The following is a 21,737-nucleotide window of genomic DNA, read 5'->3' as shown; positions in this document are numbered from 1 at the left end:
TACAGTGAAACCAGTCCTGTATTTAACAGTCATCTGTGGGAACCAGTCCTGTATTTAACAGTCATCTGTGGGAACTAGTCCTGTATTTAACAGTCATCTGTGGGAACCAGTAAAGTCTAATTTAGGCAAAATATCACAACCCGAGTTCGTGAGGTGAACAGAATTTTTTAACAGATATAAAATATTATGCAACTGACCTAAATTTTCTATGGGGTTTCTCAGACTGGGTGGAGCGAACACTTATGGTGCTGACTTTGGAGATTTCAGAGATGTCACTATCTGCATCACTAGGAATATCATACTCATTGCCCAAATCTAAAAAGCGTTAAAGACTTTGTAGATCAATTATAAACATATTACTCAGAGTAATCTTACCATGTTTCTTATATAACATTATCTTTCATTCACCTAAATCATTCAATGCACTGAAATGCTTTAAAACATTGACATAAATTTTTTTTCTACTAGTATATTTCAAAAGACATGAAAAGTCCGTCCTAAGATTGCTAATCCTCTGTTACCTCTCCTACGTCCCCGTGAGGGGTCCCTGTCGTATGGCGGATATCCTCGTTCTCGAGATACTGATCTGTCGTAAGCTCTACTGTGACGGCTCCTCATTGCTTCACTGTCGGAGAGATTTGGAGTCACGCTGCCCGGTCGCATCCGACTCTTTATCTGACGAGCTCTCTCTTCTAAATCTCTCACAACTAAAATATAAACAAACTTCTCTCTTCATGATGTTTTATCCTTCATTTTTTTGCATTTGGGTTCAAATTTGGTTTTACAATGCATTTAGTTTTCCATATTCAAATTCTTTCCCTTTAGTAGTCTTAATTCAATTTTTGTTGCCAGGATCAAGGTGCTTATACACACAAATTGCAAAACTTCTAAACATTTTTCTTAAAAAACATTCCAGTGAATTGGTTTGTAGCTGTTTTCATTCTTCTTTACTACACGCAGCGAGACTTCATAGTAAATGTTCCACAGTCTTCCCTACCCCCCCCCCCCCCCCCTTCCCAACCACCCATTGAAACGTTTTACGTTACTGACATTTTTGTCACTACATGTATTACATAATCTGACCTCGATCTCTGCTTTCCCTCTGAGCATCAGAAGGAATTGCAGGCAATTGCCTCTTCTTTGGAGAGGGCGTGTTGGAGGGTGAATTTGCCATCAGTCGTGAGGGGGATGAACTGTAAAGCACACAAGTAAACAACGTTCATTCTTTGACAATGTCAGCTAAAAAGAACTTTTAGTAGTTTAAAACTTCATTTTCCTACAAACAATGATTACATGTTTATTTACCTAATACTACAGTTTAAATGTTTTAGTTAGATACGCTGTGTTCTAATTTCCTGACTATTCAGATAGTATTTGAATGTACATGTGTACTATTCAATGGGTTACATTGTATAATAGAAGCCAAGACTTTCAAAATCTCCTAAAAAATACGCCACGTTTAATACTAAAAGTTTTTATCTTTTCAGCATACACCTCAGTGTTAAAATGATTTTTGACTGAGTTCATTGTGAAAATATTCTGGTTTGTTGCTCATGCAGGTGCGCATTACAATTGAAATATATCTATAAATCACATGTACTAGAACTTTTAAAGTGAGTAAATGTCAAGTCTCCACATGAACGACAGTGAGCATCTCAACACATGAAGTATCAATTTTTTTTAATTTACAGTATCAAGGACCGGAAAAGTCATGCAGTGGTCAAGCCATGTATGTAACAAGAAAGTAGGGATGTGAAGACCGACGATCATAGTACCTGAGGTCTGGTGGGGACAGTGAGCGGGTAACATTTTCAGGCACACGATGGTAGGAGGAAGGTGTCCTTGACCTATTTCTGGAGTGGATGTCTGGCGGTTTGGGGGAAGTCGCCCTCTGGTGGAGACTTTGTTCCCCAGGAACAGATAACTTCTCAACAGCAGTCTTTGGGTGTCGATGAGAACGCTCGTGCTCCTCCCGACTGGTCACTGAAATAATCCGAAAACATTCTGTACAAAACAAAACTTAATCATGTCCTGCATTTGTCCTATAAAAAAAACAACAAAAAACATCATGAAAGAATTACTGAAATGAGAATTTCCTTCATAATTACATACTTCATCACCATATCCAACACCAGCATGCAAGAATAACACTCCTTACACAACACATTCCAGGATCAATATTTCTTCTGTAGTTAGGATAGCAAAGTTAAGCCTAAGGGGAAAATGTTTGCAGTGTGTGTAAGGTAAGGAAGAGTGTTTTCCCAAAGAGACTACAGAACTAATTAAATTATTCTCATATACCAAAGAAAATCTCTAACCATCACCTTGTGCATAATATAGTATATACAGCGCTACAGCAAATCGAACAATACCTATAGCTTCTCTTAGCCTGGCTACGGGATCTTCCCGAGCCAGGGGAGAAATTGCTGGCCGGAACGGACTCTTAATAATAGGTATGGGCCTTGTGCGTGTACGTGAGTATCTATAATCTGTGGGGTCAGAGTATTCGTCACTGCCTGCTGAACTACCATGTGAACTGCAGGAACTAGTTTTATCCAGGCGACGGCCGACGTCAGCTGTTTCACAATATATCTTGTTACTAAACACATGTCTCTCCCAGTCACATTTCTGTTAGATCTGATTGATCTCTCTACATAATATGCAGATAGAAATATCATAATCAATCTTAGCTTTTTCCTTACATGTGATATCTTTTGTAGACATGAAGAACATAGTAACTGTTATAACATGTACCGCTCTCAATATAATAAACGAGCTTGATTCTGGGGTAATTAGCGAATTCCTGCATGAAATGTTTTGGGGCCTATGAATACTGCCCTGGGGCAATGTGATGTGACTATCATGCAATCAATTCATTATTAATTAATTTCAATTACATAATTTTTGTAATACAATACCTGTGCTAGTATCACATTGCATATTGTGGCTAATGTTCTTCAGCTGTTTTCTGAATTAGATACACTCGTATTCTACTTTTATCATACACTCCCCCTATATGATAATAACACCATTAATTGAATCACTTCAAAATTCTGTTCAGAAAAAAATCTCTTTGTAATTAATGATACAGTGCAGAATCCTCCATGTAAACAATCCAGCGCTAATAGATCAGAGCTGCAACAGCTGCACACTTTAAGTTAATGACGAGACGGGAAAGTCCGAGAAAAATCAACCCCACAAAAGTGCTCTCAAAGGGTCAAATTTATAAAGAAATATAAACTGTGAGTGTTCCGTGATTATTTTTTAAAAATGTACGATCTGCACATGTGTATGGCACGCCAAATTCACAAAAATGAGCTAAACATAGTTTCACAGTTGATAAACTAGGTTTATCGACTGTAAACTATAGTTTACGGACCGTAAACTATAGTTATCGACGTTAATCTATATTTCACATCTGTAAACCATATTTAACAGATAATCTATGTTTCACAAGAGTAAACTATAATTAACAATGAAAACAATCATTAGCGATTGCAAAACATAGTTTATCTGATAAATACGGTTTCACGATTGTAAACTACGGTTTACAAGTCTGATAAATATAGTATCACAATTTGTGAAACTAGGATTAACAATTGTGAACTATAGTTAACGAATGTAAATTATAGTTTACAAATGGTAATCTGTATTTATCAGCAAAATCTATTGTTAACGTTTATTTAAAGACAGATAAACTTGGATTAGCATTTGTAAACTATAGTTTACAACCGTTAAATATAGTTTTACGGATGAAAACTATAGTTAACGAATCGTTAACTATAGTTTACAGTTCGTAAATTATAGTTAACCTAGTTTATCAACTGTGAAACAATGTTTAGTTCATTTTTGTGAATTTGGCGTGCCATACATGTGATTGCTAAACCATTAAGTGTATATAAAATAACTAGTCATGATACTGTACAAGATATAAATCTATTTAAAGGTGCATATACTGTTGTAATTATAACACAGCACATTTTAATAAACAATCATTTGACAGACTAATCATGCTATAAAGGATACATACATTCTATGCCCCTGGAATCGAAGATTCAAGGGGGGGGGGGGGGGGGGGGGGGGGGCAATATTGGCCTGTCTGTGGCAAAAACTTTAACCATGGTCATATCTTGTACTCCATAAGAAGGAGAGCTTTCATATTTTGTATGTGTATTTCTTGTGGCAAGACTTTTCCATAGGCACCAAAATCTTTGATCTGGTGACCTTAATATTGACCTTTGACCTGGTTCCACTTTGTTATAATCCAGGGCATCAGTGTTTCACAAACAATCTTGTGTATAAAAGAGTTGCGAATAAATCTGTCATCTAATTCTTTATTGCCTTCTTCACAAAATTAATCAGATTACCTGGGACATTTCCCATGAACCTTTCGTCCATATCAAACTCGGACATGTCACTGTCGCTATGACCACGAGAACCGATAGGAGGAGAGAGGTGATCTTTCCTTCCATAATATGCTTCCTGGTGGGTTTTCTGCAAATCAAAGATTTGTCAATGGAATATTTTAAGACATAATAATTTACTTGTAACACACAATTTCATTGGTTGATTTGACTTTATCTGAACATTCTTTATCTCGTATAAACAAAGTTGTCATTTAGTCCCACTATATGACGTCCTAGAAATGACGTCTCACTTCATTTGGCTGTTCAGTTTCCGTTTTGTTGCTGTATAAGGAATGAAAGTAATTTTTACTCATTTCATACAGTGTATAGTAAGTTGGAACAGTTTACGCTATTGCAGTTTATAATCCGTAAACTGCGCCCCAACTTTATATTGTAAAAAATGAAAACAAATTACTTTAATTCCTCAATTACATTGTATTTCAATCATTCATTTACAGCAGAACTATATATTACAATTCTAATTTCAATGTTAAGTTGAACATAGGTCCCATAACGCTAACATGAGCTCGTATGGTGACGACACTACTTACAGTTCTGGGTGAGGACTGAGGAAGAGGAATACTGTTCTCATCGTGTTGGGCCAGAGAGAACCAGAAGGGATCGTCCTCCAGGTTAGAATTGTGTAGATCAAGTAGGACCTGTCAACAGATTTCTCACAATAGACAACTTGTAACAAATATTCTGTAATACCATTTATTTCTGGGAAGTAAAATTTTGGTAGTTTGAGGGGAAAAAATAGCATGTTCCCAAGTCTTAAAATTGTGTGAGGGTTGTCATTCTTTGTCAAAGTAAACTTGATCCTGTTTCTGGAGGATGCGAATTAATCAATAGCTATTACATCGAAAAAAAAGAAGCTAAAATTAGACTCTCGCCAAAAACGTATTCCACAGTAAACACATTCTTATTCTAACATTGCTGAACTCTAATCCAAACATGCTGTACTGACCTCTCCAAGAAATTCACTTGGCCCCATGCGATCATAGTCCCAAACGGTTATTTCCAGCAATGAATTACGAAGGTCAGCAATCGTGATGTTGTCGTACATGAAGGTCTGGTTCCAGGTGGGCTCATTGCTATTCATAATTGTCTTCGTCCGCCTCCTACTCTTTTCACTGAAAGAAATTGGAAATCGTAACCTTAACACACCATATCAATGGAATACAGAGTATGACAGATACAATCACACTGGCACCACTGAAGACCAATATTAGCTCTTCCTCATTAACAAAACTTAAAAAGAAAAACGATCTGAATATTCCAAAGTTTAAAACAGTTTCATTAATGTCCGTATCGGGGTAATACACACCTCCTATCAGGCAACATATAGACCTTGCAGTAGGGATGTCTGAACTGGCCTTTAGTAGTAGTAGGCAAGTTTGTCGCAGTAATGAGGGTCACTATCAGTTCCTGTCCCTTCACATTATACCACAACTTCACCTACAAGTCATCATAATCCCAGAGTTCAAATGTGGACGAGTTGTCGTAAACAGTGATCAAATCAAAATTAGAAGTTACTTCTGGGTGATTTTCATAAAATAATGTAAAATATCATAGCAGGCACATTGGGAATTTTCTAGATCCTCTAAGCCATTTAAAATTAAAGAATGTTAAAGAATTTCTATTCATTATCAATAATTAATTCAATATCCATTAAAAAGTTGTCGCTTAGGATCTAAACCATACAGAAATCTTAAATTTTACTTCATATATCCAGAATCTGATATGATATCTGTCTAAATCAGACAAAAATGATTGATTGATTGACATATATTGTTTAACGTCCCTCTCGAGAATTTTTCACTCATATGGAGACAGACTAACATGAAGAGATTCCTGGAAATTAATGATATAATAAATACATGCACTGAATTAATTTTACCTAAATCATGTCCAACAATTCAAATTTTACCTGAATTTTGCCCATAGATTTGGAAGCGTGGGCCTTTGACCTAGAGCTAGAAGACAGAGGAGTCGTTTCAGTCAGATTTGGTCTCCTTGTGTGGCCATTGGTATAATCTAAAGGCAGAGAAATGAAACATGTCTATTCTTATGGATATTGCATGATAAATAAAAAAAAATATCTCCAAAGTTATGTTCAAAATTAAGATGGAATGTAGTAAAAAAAAAAATCATACTGACCTCTGACCCTCTTCCCTCTTTGGTCTTGGTTCAGTGGACTTCTGCGAGTATTATGGTCAGTTTGTTGTAATCCTGGTGGAACTTCACCAGAACTATAACCATAGAAACAAGACACAAAATAACCAATCAGCATGTTACTGAATTTCCTGTTAGCAAAATTTTGTTTCCATCAATGTCATATCACAGACATTTACAACAAATGAAAATCATGTTATATAATCAGGTTGCCCACCAATTGTTACAATTTTTCATCGATTATGATCTTGAGGATAAAATGTTTAATAATATGTAAATGTAAATTTCATAAAATTCATGACATAAGAAATGAAGTACGAAACTACCATGTATTCAAATACGTTTCTGAATTCTTACCCAACATTACAAAAATACCGGGTATTTAAATACGTTTCTGCATTCTTACCCAACATTACGAAAATACCGGGTATTTAAATACGTTTCTGCATTCTTACCCAACATTACGAAAATACCAGGTATTTTAAATATGTTTCTGCATTCTTATCCAACATTACGAAACTACCGGGTATTTAAATACGTTTCTGCATTCTTTCCCAACATTACGAAACTTGACTGTGTATTTATATACGCTTCTGCATTCTTACCCAACATTACGGTGGACAATTAGTTCCACCTGAGGTTCCTGCTTAGATTCCATGATGATGTCTCGAACCTCCTCAAAAGTGGCTCGCTGTAAACACCTGCCATTGAATTCCAAGACCTCATCACCTGAGCAATAAACATAATGCTATTACCATTCAACATATCTATGCTTATAAGTCAGTTCATTAATTGCAAAGTCTGTCTTGTTTCTCTGAGAAACTGAGCTGGCCTGACCTTCAAAATGGAGTTCTTCAGTGGAAATATTTTGTATTTACTGTGGATCGAGTCTGCACTTATTTTTTTAGGTCAAACTTTCACGGTTTGAGAAAGAGAAACATGTTTGTGGGAACTTGATATCATAGTTGTAAACATGTTATTCTTTACTGTTATTCTTTACTGTAGCAATTTCTTGTCACAAGTGTGAGGACTTTAAATTTGTGGATATGGCCTGCCCTAGAAAGCAAAAACCAAAACAGGAAATTTTCACAGTAATTAAAACAGAAGACAAATTCAAGCAAATTCAGTGAAATGATTTCAGATGTCTCTTGCTTAAAATGACCTTGACCTTTGGACATAAAACAATTACAGAGATTATTTCTAAACTATTTAGAGACATTTCTATTTCTAAATTATTATTTAGAGACATTTCTATTTCTAAATTATTATTTAGAGACATTCTAATAAAGTATGTGAAGTTTCATTGTAAAAGCTAAAATGATATTGGAGATATACCATAACAACATCTAGTTGTTACAGACGGACAGGGCAGACGGACAAAACATGATACAGATACAGCATTCACACTCTCACTAAACAGCAAGAAAAAAATTCAAAAAGAGTTATCTTCCTTTGTTTTTGAACTTGAGGATAATGAATTTGCTCTCAGTTACTCAGTGACAATGAACCAAACTCCCTACTGAGAACAAGCATTCCAAAACACAATTCTACATCAGAAGTAGTGGAACTTGTCTCAGAAACCTTGACCTAGATACCACTCTCCACACAATTTGTAGAACTTGTCACAGAAACCTGACCTCTCCACACAATTTGTACAACTTAATTGTCACAGAAATTAACCTGATCTCTCCACACAATTTGTACAACTTGTCACAGAAACCTGACCTCTCCACACAATTTGTACAACTTGTCACAGAAACCTGACCTCTCCACACAATTTGTACAACTTAATTGTCACAGAAACCTAGCTGAACTCTCCACACAATTTGTACAACTTGTCACAGAAACCTGACCTCTCCACACAATTTGTACAACTTATCACAGAAACCTGACCTCTCCACACAATTTGTACAACTTGTCACAGAAATTAACCTGATGTCTCCACAAAATTTGTACAACTTGTCACAGAAACCTGACCTCTCCACACAATTTGTACAACTTGTCACAGATACCTGACCTCTCCACACAATTTGTACAACTTGTAGTAGTTACTCCATATGATATTGTTGGTTATGTGCAGATACCCGATGGGTGTGGTCATTATGACCATGCCCATCAGGTATCTGCACATAATCAACAATATCATATGGGGTAAGTGACTTGTTCCATAGTTTACTATTATTCATTATATTTTATTATAGCTTTCGGAAGCGCGGTCGCCTGTTTACAATATGATGACAATTGTTATGCCTTTACATTACACTTTGTACACCATATATTTCTATCATAATGACTTTCTATCACCGAAAAATGCATGTTCATTAATTGTTTTTAAAATTAAGGCCGTTTTTAAAGTGCATATAAATGTTTGGACTGTTGGTTTTGATATTTTTATTTAACATTTATGCATTCTCCGACTTTTAGTACCGGCATTGGCTAAATTAAAGAATTGAAATTTAAAAATTCAAATAAAATTTTAAGAACCCATATTCGTGCATTTTTCTGTTTAAAAATTTTAGCAATATATTCAACTGATGATGGTGGTTACTCTTTTGAAAATCCTATTTGATATCCTTCATTCTAAATACATATTTTGACTAAATTGGCTGGAAAAACATTTACATGTATATATAACAGATTAAAAAAAAAAATGGTGAAACATAAGAGAGAAAAAAAAATTATTTGTAAGATGTGAAACCATAAAAGAAACACAAGTCTGATTCACTCTGTCCGATAAACAAGTTTATCTCTCAAACGCGTTCTTATCACATGACTGGGTCTTTTATAAAACTCTTTACAAATGATACCCATATTTCTACGTACACGTGTTTCTTGACTTGAGGAGAATATGGAAATAAAAAGTCTTTGGGACGAAACCATGGAGGATATTATCTTGTATCAAGGTTTAAGTGAGATTCAGTGCGAATATCTATAATGTATTTGGAGAACTTAGTCTGAGTCAGTTATCCGTGTTTGATATGTGCAATTTTGATCTGGAGGAACTTCATACAGTGGACAGTGATGTTGTTGGGTTTTTTTTTCTCGAGAATGTGGGCGGGGTTTGAAGAAAAGTGTGGGTTATGTACAGATAACCCACACTTTTAACAAAAGAAAGCACGCCAAACTATGGTACAAGTCACAGAAACCTGACCTCTCCACACAATTTGTACAACTTGTCACAGATACCTGACCTCTCCACACAATTTGTACAACTTGTCACAGAAACCCCAGATTAAACTGGCCTAGATACCATTCTCCATACAACATGGGAGGAAAAATCAATGAACTTCCAGAGACACAGCTATCGCATTCAAAGCATCACCAACAGCAGAAACCTAATATGTTTCATGTGACTGTTTCTGGTAAATCTTGTTAAAAGTTCAATTGTGTCTGCACCAGTTGACCTAGGTTTACTACAACTTCATACCTGTATTTGGTAATATGCAAAATGCTTTAATTGTCCAGCCAATTATGATTATGCATAAACAAAACGAAAAACAAAAAACCGTAGGACATTTCTGATGAAGCAAAAGTAGTCTGAGCTCATATATTCCTTTGTAGTAGAAAAGCAGCCACTATCTTGAAGAAGAAATATAACTATCCCCTCAAGGCAGAAACGGAATGAATAATGTATAAAGAGTAGGATATATCCCATACCACTTAGTCGGGAACAGTTTAAATTAACAGGTTCTGGAATAAAGAATATAGTCATTTGGGGGTATTTAGAGACAGCATATCATGGGAAGGTGATGTTTTATCAATATTTCCTACTTAAATATAACTCTTATCAATGGATTTTCTTCATAATTTACATAATTATTCGGGTTAGGAACACGTATAAATGTTTTGCACAATGCATCTTTTGCATGTTCATTGATTTACGCACTTTCATTTTTATTTCTGAGCCTTCATGTCATCATACATGCTAATATGTTCCTAGACAATAACAATTTCATAATTCTCGTGTTTTAATTATGAGTTATCGGTAGTACAGACGATAACGGAATTTATCTGTGAGTACGTGTCTCAATAATTTCCAAAAAGCCCACATCCACGGGTTCGTTCAACTGCACTTGGTTGCAATTAAAGAAATGTAACATTGACACAGAGGGTTGGACAGTACCCGTCGTAATTAAACGATTCAGACATTGAGGTTGCATGGCACCTGGTCGTAATTAAACGATTCTGACATTGAGGTTGCACGGTGTCTGGTCGTAATTAAAAGATTCAGACATTGAGGTTGCACGGTGTCTGGTCATAATTAAACGATTCAGACATTGAAGTTGCACGGTACCTGGTCGTAGATGGCCCACAGTGTCAGCTATACTGCCCTTTTTTACTTTTGTGATGTATGCACCATGCTGTCCTAAGGGTGTCTCTCTACCTCCCACAATACTCAGACCTACAGATGAAATAAAACAGTCTGTGATAAGGCCTGATATTGATTTAATGCTCATCAAATGAACTGGCTTGCATCTGATGGTTTCTCATATTTCAAACATGAGGCTCATGGGCCAAATTGTTCACCTGAGCAGCTGTTGTTTTTTCCTGAACATACATTATGATAAACCCTTTAAACAGTGGTCTCTCGAGAGAGATTTTACATACAGTTTGAATCAACACAGCATTATATTCCAGACCTTGTAGTTCCTAATTGTCTATTCCCAAATAAAACTCAGAACCCAACATCGATAGCCTCATCCATACTTAGAACAATTATTTGAGATTGTTAAACGATGGGTGTTACTGGAGATTGTTAAAGTATGGGTGTTATTGGAGACTGTTAACACTATGGGTGTTATTGGAGATTGTTAACACTATGGGTGTTATTGGAGATTGTTAACATGATGGGTGTTATTGGAGATTGTCTAGACTATGGGTGTTATTGCAGATTGTCTAGACTATGGGTGTTACTGGAGATTGTTAACACTATGGGTGTTATTGCAGATTGTCTAGACTATGGGTGTTATTGGAGATTGTTAACACTATGGGTGTTATTGCAGATTGTCTAGACTATGGGTGTTATTGGAGATTGTTAACACTATGGGTGTTATTGGAGATTGTTAACACTATGGGTGTTATTGGAGATTGTTAACACTATGGGTGTTATTGGAGATTGTTAACACGATGGGTGTTATTGCAGATTGTCTAGACTATGGGTGTTACTGGAGATTGTTAACACGATGGGTGTTATTGGAGATTGTCTAGACTATGGGTGTTACTGGAGATTGTTAACACTATGGGTGTTATTGCAGATTGTCTAGACTATGGGTGTTACTGGAGATTGTTAACACTATGGGTGTTATTGCAGATTGTCTAGACTATGGGTGTTATTGGAGATTGTTAACACTATGGGTGTTACTGGAGATTGTTAACACTATGGGTGTTATTGGAGATTGTTAACACTATGGGTGTTATTGCAGATTGTCTAGACTATGGGTGTTATTTGAGATTGTTAACACTATGGGTGTTATTGCAGATTGTCTAGACTATGGGTGTTATTGGAGATTGTTAACACGATGGGTGTTATTGGAGATTGTCTAGACTATGGGTGTTATTGGAGATTGTTAACACTATGGGTGTTACTGGAGATTGTCTAGACTATGGGTGTTACTGGAGATTGTTAACACTATGGGTGTTATTGGAGATTGTTAACACTATGGGTGTTATTGGAGATTGTTAACACTATGGGTGTTATTGGAGATTGTCTAGACTATGGGTGTTATTGGAGATTGTTAACACTATGGGTGTTATTGGAGATTGTTAACACGATGGGTGTTATTGGAGATTGTTAACACTATGGGTGTTATTGCAGATTGTTAACACTATGGGTGTTATTGGAGATTGTTAACACTATGGGTGTTATTGCAGATTGTCTAGACTATGGGTGTTATTGGAGATTGTTAACACGATGGGTGTTATTGGAGATTGTTAACACTATGGGTGTTATTGCAGATTGTCTAGACTATGGGTGTTATTGCAGATTGTCTAGATTATGGGTGTTACTGGAGATTGTTAACACGATGGGTGTTATTGGAGATTGTTAACACGATAGGTGTTATTGGAGATTGTTAACACTATGGGTGTTATTGGAGATTGTTAACACTATGGGTGTTATTGGAGATTGTTAACACTATGGGTGTTATTGGAGATTGTTAACACGATGGGTGTTATTGGAGATTGTCTAGACTATGGGTGTTATTGGAGATTGTTAACACGATGGGTGTTACTGGAGATTGTTAAAGTATGGGTGTTGTTAACACTATGGGTGTTATTGGAGATTTTTAACACTATGGGTGTTATTGGAGATTTTTAACACTATGGGTGTTATTGCAGATTGTCTAGACTATGGGTGTTATTGCAGATTGTCTAGACTATGGGTGTTATTGGAGATTTTTAACACTATGGGTGTTACTGGAGATTGTTAAAGTATGGGTGTTATTGTGAATTGTCCAGACTATGGATGTTATTGAAGATTGTCAACACTATGGGTGTTATTGCAGATTTTCCAGAATTGTGGATTGTCTATAGACTATGGGTGTTATTGAGGATGCTTGCATACCAATTTGAAAAGGTGTAGCTTCATTTTCTATATATTCCTATTTAAGCCTATCTTGGGTCATGATTTGAACTATCTTATACCTTCATTATGTAACGAAGCTTTCATGCAAGTTTTACTTCCTGATTCAATGGTATTTTTAACTACCCACTCTATTTTCGTTCTTCCCAAATTATCCCCATTGGAAGTGGCCACAGCCCTTCATTTGAACGAAATTGAATCTTCTATTTTTCAGATGTCAGATAAGACGACTGATACACTTTGATGATAGGAAAGCCCACACATTTAGCTTTCAACTCCGATAATCAAGCTGAAAAACAAAAATAACCACAAAAAACATTCATTTTATCTTCATTCTTCAAAGACACAATTTTGCATGTTTTACCAAGAAATATTGAAACTTTCTTATGTCTACATTGTCTATATGTTTGCCTGCCATCCATTTTATTTCTCTCATTACGTGAATATAGCTACAGGTTTCCCTTGATGTATGTACCAGCTCTGATTAATCACAGAACAACATCAAGGTTGCCTTGTAATTAAGTGAATGGCATTTTAATCAATCAATGCAGCGAAAGTCAACACGAAGTGTGCCCCCCTCTTCATCAACACCTACATTGTTCTTATTTGAAGTACAAAATTATACGTGTCTTGTTAGCATAGAAAAGGTTATACAAGCATCATCTCTTCTCTGTCAAGTCCTTAATTAACATCCTCTATGTCACATTACATATAAACCTCATACATTCAATATGTTATGTAAAAATTGTATTAAAAAAAAAAAAAAAAATCTAATTCAAGGACTATTTGGAAATTGTTGAGAAGTTTCTTAACATCCATTCATGAAAATTCACCTATTAATCAAGAACACCTCAAACAAATATGCCAAATTTCTAGTTAACTGCATCATTACATAAGTCATGCTCCTAATACAAACTTGTATATGTCAACTGACCCGGTACAATTAACAGGCTTTGTAAAACCATTTTATAACGTTATTCGTTTTTTGCTCACTATTATTTTTTTTTCAAAGAATGCTTGGTTTAAGTGGGGACATTATTCGTGCTACCCACTTTTGATATACATTTTATATACATTTTTGCACCAGTTGTTATCCAGTGATCTAAAAAATAAAAATTGTATCTTATATTAATTTTGATTTTATTTACAGTAACTGTTAGCGTAAGTTTAACATATCTTTCAATTTTTATCCAAAAACGTTGATTAGAACGGAAAATAAAGTGTCTCAATAATTTCCAAACAACTCTTGTAGTGGCATGGCTCTTTAATATAGAAAGATATATATGCTTGCCTAGAGGGTCAAGCGGTCTAGTGTGCTGGTTGATACACTGCTAGGAGATTTAGTTCCGCAGGTCATGAGTTCAACCTCAGGCAGGGGCAGAAATGGGTATCCATATAATAGTGAATCTCTCTCTCTTCTCTCTCTCTCTCTCTCTCTCTCTATATATATATATAAGAAACAGTTAGGATGTAAAATAAGGATTGATTGCCATAACTTGAAATCCTTTCGTATGTGTCTGCCACTATAAAAGGTCACCATGGAAATGGACAAATCAAGATGTTTATGATGCACTGGTATGAATTGCAACATCTTATTTTTGTCCTTGGGCAAAGCAAAACTAAATTACGATTCAGTGGCCTAGTAGGACCTAAGACTGTCAACTAAAGGTCTGAGGTTTGAATCCAAGGTTACAGTTTTGTCCTTCACATTGAAGACACTTGGTCCACATGAGCTGATGAAGTTTGTGAATAAGTGAACAGGTTCTGGTTTGGCTCACGTAGCCCTACTCACAAACCCTCCATACTCCCTGAAGCTTTATTCCCAACGATTTTAAGGCCAATGTCCACTTAGAGCCAAACCAGTTATATCAAAGCTAATTTAAATATGTTTGCTATATATAATACTTACCTAGAATCGCACAGTCATCCTGTCTTGCTCCATCGATGGTTTTTTTAAGAATCATGTGACCCACATATAGGGACCCATCTGATGACAATTTCCAAGTCACAGGATGCTAAAATCCCAGCAAGAGGTCAAATATGGTTATAAGGAATCTCGTAGACAAAAATTTGAAGTCCTACTCATTTCAAAGGTTAAGAAAGCAGTACTGGACTATGGCCCAGATAAAGACTAAAAGTCTTCAAATTGCCACATTCTTAACATAATCTATCACATTTCATAACAAAAAAATTACAATATTAAAAGTCGATTTATAAAATCTATAACAATTGTAAATTTAAAGAAATTTTTGGCTTAAAAGAAAAAAAGGTTGTAAAATTTTTTATCCTACATTTTTTATTGTAACAATTGTCATAGAATACCACCAACATTTGTCATATACTTACAGATATCAAAATATGATAAATAAGTCAGACATCATAATGGCAAAAATCAAATCAAATACAACACCAAAAGCAGCTGAAAATGTTGCATGCCTAATCAGACAACAGATTACACAACACTGAAACGGAATACCAGCTAAAGCCATACAACATCAAGGGACCCCTGAAAGCAGTTTCAAGTCTTCAATATCGTTTGGTAGTTTACATGAAATATATCAAATGCCACGTTTACATGACATGTTACTGTTGTATATATCTTGGAACACTTTTCCGTTTCCATTTCTTTGACAACTTTAGACAAAAGCTAATCAGCACCTTTAATTTTTACACACACAGAAAGTCATGCTCCTTTATGAAGTTCCATCGGATAAAAAAAGGAAATGTTGAGTATTCCCCAGAGCATGCTGGGCCTAGGGGGTAAAAAGTAATAGATTTCACTGTCTGATCAAGTCCTACAAGGTCTGTACCTTATACAATTAATGTCTTGCAAGTCACAGTCTGGGACTTTTTAGATCTAAATCTCTCGTCTTCAGTGCATCATACACTTATAAGTAACTCTAAATATCACAAGAAAAAAAACTACGGTGCACAAGGCCTAGTTCTTTGTGAGAAGAAAAGAGGATAAATATTAATGTACATTGAAATTCGTAAAAACAATGGTGAAATATTGTTGTCAAGAAAAATGTTCTAGTAACAGATACATATACAGACACCACAAATCCAAAAACGGGGGGACGATAGAAACATAACTTCTTGTCTTCGCTTAGGACAGACTATAACAGCTAACAAGACAATGAAATCAGTGGAATTGGTGTGGAATGCACTATTGGATTGAAGAAATTCAAAACGTCTTTTCTAAAGTTAATAGGTCATAATGTCAGACCTGGCAACAACTAGCAAACAACTTGACATTTCAAATTTCCTGTGTCTTCTGAATTGTCTGTTTGTTACACAAATTTCCGTTCAAAAACAAATACATGGAACTGTATTAAGAGCGCTCTGTAAACAGAGTTTTGAAAGTCTCTTTCAGTCACTTTTTCGTAATTTTTTGATACATTGTATTAGTGACAATTTCCAAATTCATACGACAACAAGTTATGTTTGATAAAATGTTGAAATTGCATGCCTATGTAAGAGAGATGCCCCACAATACAGAAGGAGGCACTGGAATTTTAGTACCTTGGAACTGTCTTCGTTTAATGTTTGGCTACTACTGGAGTGCCCTGTATCTATTCCAGAGTCTTTCAAAACCTGTGTCTCGGTCTCATAAGCAGCCATCTTGCAGCAAACATTGCCATGGCAACATTTTTGACAGCCATGATAGGTGTCAGGCCTACCAGTGGAATTAGTTTGCCTTAAACTGCTTTCATTTCCCCCTGGAAACATAAAAATGGCAAGCTCTAAAAATAGTGGAAAAAAAAACGGCAAGAAAAGCACCCAAAAAATCACTAATGCCCATTAAAATGAAGATGTAATAAAAGAAACAACAAAGCGAACACAGTCATATGTAAAGTTCCAACACCATCACAAAATTCATCATATTCCCCATAAAATTTGACAGGAAAATTAATGTTTGACAAAAAAATTCATGTTTTGGGGACTTTAAGGAATGCTTAGACCCCTGATAGTTCACTGGGCTTTATTTTAGGCTGCAATGTCCGGAAGAGCCCACCAGAAGAGGCAACTCAAACCCTTCCGATATCCCAGATCTTATTCCAGTCTATTTACACAATGTTCAGTAATGTCAGGCCTGCAATGACAGCTGAAGATGATGGATGATCATAAGAATACAGAATTGGCCAAATCTGTACGTCAGAGGAAAATGGAGGACTAAATAAGGAATATTACATATATCAGACAGCTCATTTCGCAGATTCCGGTCTTCATCATCCTCTTTTTTAATGAGAAGAATGAAATAAAATAATGTTCAAAGTGAATACATACATGATTGGCTGCACACTACACAACCTACCACGAGAAAGATCTCAGGGCATACCTGCGCTTAATCTGGACAATACATTAATTTCTCTGACGGAAGTAGAACACTTGCATATGAAATAGCATATAGTTTACATCTTTTGCTAAAACATTTTCCCTTTTATGCTCTTTTGGAAATGACAGTAATTTGTTGATGAAAATGTAAACAACAGAGGTGTAAATCTTGCATTCATCGCTCTGTATTATATACAACTGATGCTGTTCTTTTCAATTGTTATCTTGGAGATTAAAGCGTATGACAGAAAACTTTCATCAAATTTACATTTAACATATCTACTCAACCTTTGTAGAGGATGGTATCTGTTCTGTGAATGTTTAAACACAGTTAGGGAAAAAATCGTCATCTCATTATTATATCAAATACCCTCTTTTGTACAGAGAAGCAAAAGTAATTTCATATTTCAATTTTATGATGTGGAAAAGCTCAGACAGTTGCTTGCAGATTTAGAAAACGGCACAAACAGCTCTGCTGTTTTTAGACATAAATCAGTACAAATGTACTTCCATTGCTAAAGACCATTATTCTATATTCAGTATTTAAGAGGTAAGTATAAACAGAAGTCCTTAGAACAGCACAGTGTAATTCCAGTGTTTTCCAAGTTCATTTTAACTGGGACATTTTGAGTGGACGCTGTCTCCGAGGAACCAGTATCTAATGACTGCATCTTTGTAACATCATGCATTATGAGTGAGCAAAAACAAAACCCAATGGTATACATGCTTCAAAGATGTCTCAGCTATTTAATGTGCAAATCAATAATGTTCTAGTGGATCTCCATTAATAATTCAATAGCTGTTCAAATATTGTTATAAATTCCTCTACAATACACTGCACACTGTGTATTGTCTTTGGTCCGATGACTTAATTACATGCCGTTTTACTGTGCAACCCCTACAATTTGCAGCCTACTCCTGCAATTTGCAGCCTACTCCTACGATTTGCAGCCTACTCCTACGATTTGCAGCCTACTCCTACAATTTGCAGCCCACTCCTACAATTTGCAGCCTACTCCTACAATTTGCAGCCTACTCCTACAGTGTCTGGTTCTCCCTGCTGTTTATTGTTGTGTGATATTTCTTATTATATGTACAGCAATTTCCTACGATAAGCGCTGTTTTAATTAAAATAATGTTTAACACATTTTCAAATACAGAAGATGTTCCTGGTATAAAAAGAAGTGTTATTAGCATTGGAAAAATCGAATCAAATGTATAAAAACGAATACATTTTAAGGGACCCTTATGAGATTGGAAAATGTAAAGTTAGCTAGATTTTCTTTAAGGGCATGTGCAGTTAATTGGGTGAAAATGATAAACTTACAAGTTCTAGCCTGATGATAGAAATGACAACTTCCACACATGTTTATGATATAAATGTATTAGCGTCCTGCACGACTTTGAAAAGTCCAATGTTGATTACCATATACAATCAGAACTCTTTGATTGAACATTTACTGTCATTAAAATGCAATTAAACTGCAATCCTAGCAAACTACCTATAATGTTAATTATTTCTTCAGGAAAATCTACCGTCAAAGTACATTGACCCCGAGAGACAAGTGCTCCAGTGTTTACTAGCATCCATCCTTACTGTCTAGACAATACACCATTATCCTGTCATTACTCACAGTGAATAAATATAAAAACAAATATTATAGTATTTTTAATTACTATGCAACTGAGTTTATACAAATAACATACGTACTGTACATGTAATTAAGCTGACGAACTCACCAGCACGTCTCCGAGAGTGGATACTTTCTCAATAAACCTTCAAACCCAACAAACCATATACTGGTCATCCTTAACATTGTGCAGGTACTACTGAGGACCCTGTAGCCCTGATCCATTTTCGCCCCAAAATGAGGAAATATGATGAATTTTTGTGGAATATATACAGAAATCATTAAGTGTACATACAACCCCTTTATGCAGATATCTTAAGCTCTGATTGTGAGAAGCTTTAATTCTGCAGCAAGGAGCATTTATACAGGTTCAAAGCTAGATATATATGATAATGCATGGCAACAGAGGCACTAGTGTGCTACCCCAACCAGTCTATGCACAGACACACGGACAGCATGCAAACTCACCGACAGAAACTTTTTAATCTTAGCTGCTAAAATCTCATCCTTTCTCCATCTTTCCTCTCCCATCTCTAACTCCCCAAGGCATACATTTGCTAATGCCATGAGTATACACAAGGGCCAAATATTAGTGAGAATTCACAATTCATATTTCTACAAGTTCTCTCTTTATTATCAGTAAAAGCAATTCAGTCTGTTGGAATGCATGTACTTGAAATATTTCAGCAAAGTTTTCATACACTGAGAATTCTAACAGCCTGGAAATTAACTTGCACTTTAGAGAAGTTATAAATAGGCCTGATGGTGCTAATCCTGCACTTTGTTTCTTATAATACCAGATACTTTACAAAAATAAATATTGTCGTATATCATGAAGTTGATCTTAAATGAATGTGATAGTATGTCAAATGTGACTTTTTAGGACATGAATCCAAAAACTCATCTGCAAAACTTCATCATTTTTTTTATCAACAGAAGGAAATTAAAAAGAAATAGAGCAGGGAAATCCCATTATTTCTTAATATTGAGTGAGGTAGCAATTTAATCGAACTTTCGAATATTGACACTGAAGTTGTATATGGATGGCAAACATACATTTCATTCATGAGAATGTTTCAAAAATCACTCCAGTATAAACTATTGCATAATGTACAGATTTACTTATTTCAATTATCCATAATTTACAATGCACCTTGTCTATACCATTACCTTCTGAAATTTAATCCTTCCTGTTATAAACAACATACCGTGTTTGCAAAGAATGCTGAAATGTATTTGTTTTGCCAGAAACGAACCTACCTTTTTCACTAACGATGCTCTCACTCTCCTCCTCTCCTTCGTAACTGGAATTCTCTGGTGTGGATCTAATCTCATCATCTGAACTACTTAGTGAATGCTGTCTCTGTTTTTTGTTGCCCTTGCGGTGCTTGTGGGGTTTGGGTGGGGGTGGTCGGGCACAGTCTGAGGGGTCAGAACTGAGTGAATCCGCCCGCAGGTTCTCCATTTTCTTCCGATTATTGTTGTTATTGTTTTTGTTTAAGTTCTTTCCAGCAGTACTGGGGTCTAAGTGGGAGGAGACACTGTTTGAGTAACTATACGATCCATCATTAGAACGCCCACTCTCATCCTTCAGTGTAGGGGATGCATTTCGAATTTTGTGACGTGAGGACACACTTGGTGAACGCGGGGAGGGGGACTCTCCATGATATAGCTCTAGTCCCTCCTTCCCTTTCTCCCTCTCGGACGTCGTTGGAGACCTGCGACTAGAGCTACTGCTAGGTGTCCGCTCAGGTCGGGCTAACCGACCACTTCCGCTCCGGTCCAGTTTTCCCAGTGAGGGTTGCATATTGTTGACTTTTGAGAGGGAGGGGTCTCTCATGCGTCTTTTATCACCATCCAACATGTCCACACGCTCTCGTGAGCCACGAATTGTCTCTTTGTCTGCATAGTCATGGCCTTTCATGCCTTCCACCGGAGATTGTCTGTAATGATCAGGGTCTTTGCTACGTTTTATATAGACCATGTCATGCTCACTTCGATGAGAGTCACGGTGTCTTTCATCTCTACAAAATGATAAATGAATAAATAAAATATAAACTGAAAAACTTTGCTTTTCCACCAATGTAAAATTACCTATATCATTTTTAATCAACTAACACAGAAATCTTGCACTTTTACAAAATACCCCCCCCCCTCCCCCTCCAGTGGCCATTCATGCCTACAGTCAACCTTTCTTTCATCCTTTTTACCATCATTCTGTTCTTACATGTAAACCCCTTTTTTTGCACCTCCTCTAAACATAATTATCAAGTTCACTGTTGATAAAGGGGTTGGACTCTAAAAGGAAGTGTCATTACATTAATAGCATGGATATAAGCCAATAATAGACGCTAACATCCAAAGTCTTAGTAGATGACTTGATTTTTGATAATTGTATTAAATGACAATTTTTGTGCGATGAAATTCATTTCTATTGAAATGGTTAACTTAATTGCTCTAAACAGATAGCAGCAAAATCTTAATTACATGTAAAATAAAGTTTTGTAGCTATAAAATAAAATCCTCCATATTTACTTAGAGGGGGCAGAAAATATTGACTATAGATTGAATTTCGTGAAAATGTTCATTCTAATTGCAGAAGATTCAGTT

General features: G+C 35.9%; 1 protein-coding gene across 6 annotated transcripts in view; it reads right to left on the bottom strand.

Annotated features, from left to right (window-relative positions):
* Nucleotides 1-21,737, bottom strand: part of LOC125645909 (regulating synaptic membrane exocytosis protein 2-like) — a 51,080-nt gene that overhangs the window by 6,026 nt on the left and 23,317 nt on the right. For 3 of the 6 annotated variants that reach the window (XM_048871911.2, XM_048871907.2, XM_048871912.2), the window contains 16 exons: nucleotides 20,388-21,151; nucleotides 16,684-16,880; nucleotides 15,071-15,176; nucleotides 10,876-10,983; nucleotides 7,187-7,310; nucleotides 6,567-6,658; nucleotides 6,337-6,443; nucleotides 5,734-5,864; nucleotides 5,374-5,539; nucleotides 4,958-5,065; nucleotides 4,368-4,494; nucleotides 2,373-2,576; nucleotides 1,776-1,983; nucleotides 1,084-1,193; nucleotides 522-707; nucleotides 198-315 (listed from right to left, as the gene is read on the bottom strand). In XM_048871911.2, coding sequence (XP_048727868.2) covers nucleotides 198-315; nucleotides 522-707; nucleotides 1,084-1,193; nucleotides 1,776-1,983; nucleotides 2,373-2,576; nucleotides 4,368-4,494; nucleotides 4,958-5,065; nucleotides 5,374-5,539; nucleotides 5,734-5,864; nucleotides 6,337-6,443; nucleotides 6,567-6,658; nucleotides 7,187-7,310; nucleotides 10,876-10,983; nucleotides 15,071-15,176; nucleotides 16,684-16,880; nucleotides 20,388-21,151 — 2,856 coding nt within the window. Of the gene's footprint in view, nucleotides 1-197; nucleotides 316-521; nucleotides 708-1,083; nucleotides 1,194-1,775; nucleotides 1,984-2,372; nucleotides 2,577-4,367; nucleotides 4,495-4,957; nucleotides 5,066-5,373; nucleotides 5,540-5,733; nucleotides 5,865-6,336; nucleotides 6,444-6,566; nucleotides 6,659-7,186; nucleotides 7,311-10,875; nucleotides 10,984-15,070; nucleotides 15,177-16,683; nucleotides 16,881-19,595; nucleotides 19,685-20,387; nucleotides 21,152-21,737 lie in introns of all 6 variants that reach the window. The other 3 variants (XM_048871908.2, XM_048871909.2, XM_048871910.2) reach the window with 3 other exon arrangements.

Source organism: Ostrea edulis, chromosome 6 (assembly GCF_947568905.1).
Source record: "Ostrea edulis chromosome 6, xbOstEdul1.1, whole genome shotgun sequence".
Taxonomy (NCBI): domain Eukaryota; kingdom Metazoa; phylum Mollusca; class Bivalvia; order Ostreida; family Ostreidae; genus Ostrea; species Ostrea edulis.
This window is presented reverse-complemented; position numbering and strand designations above follow the sequence as displayed.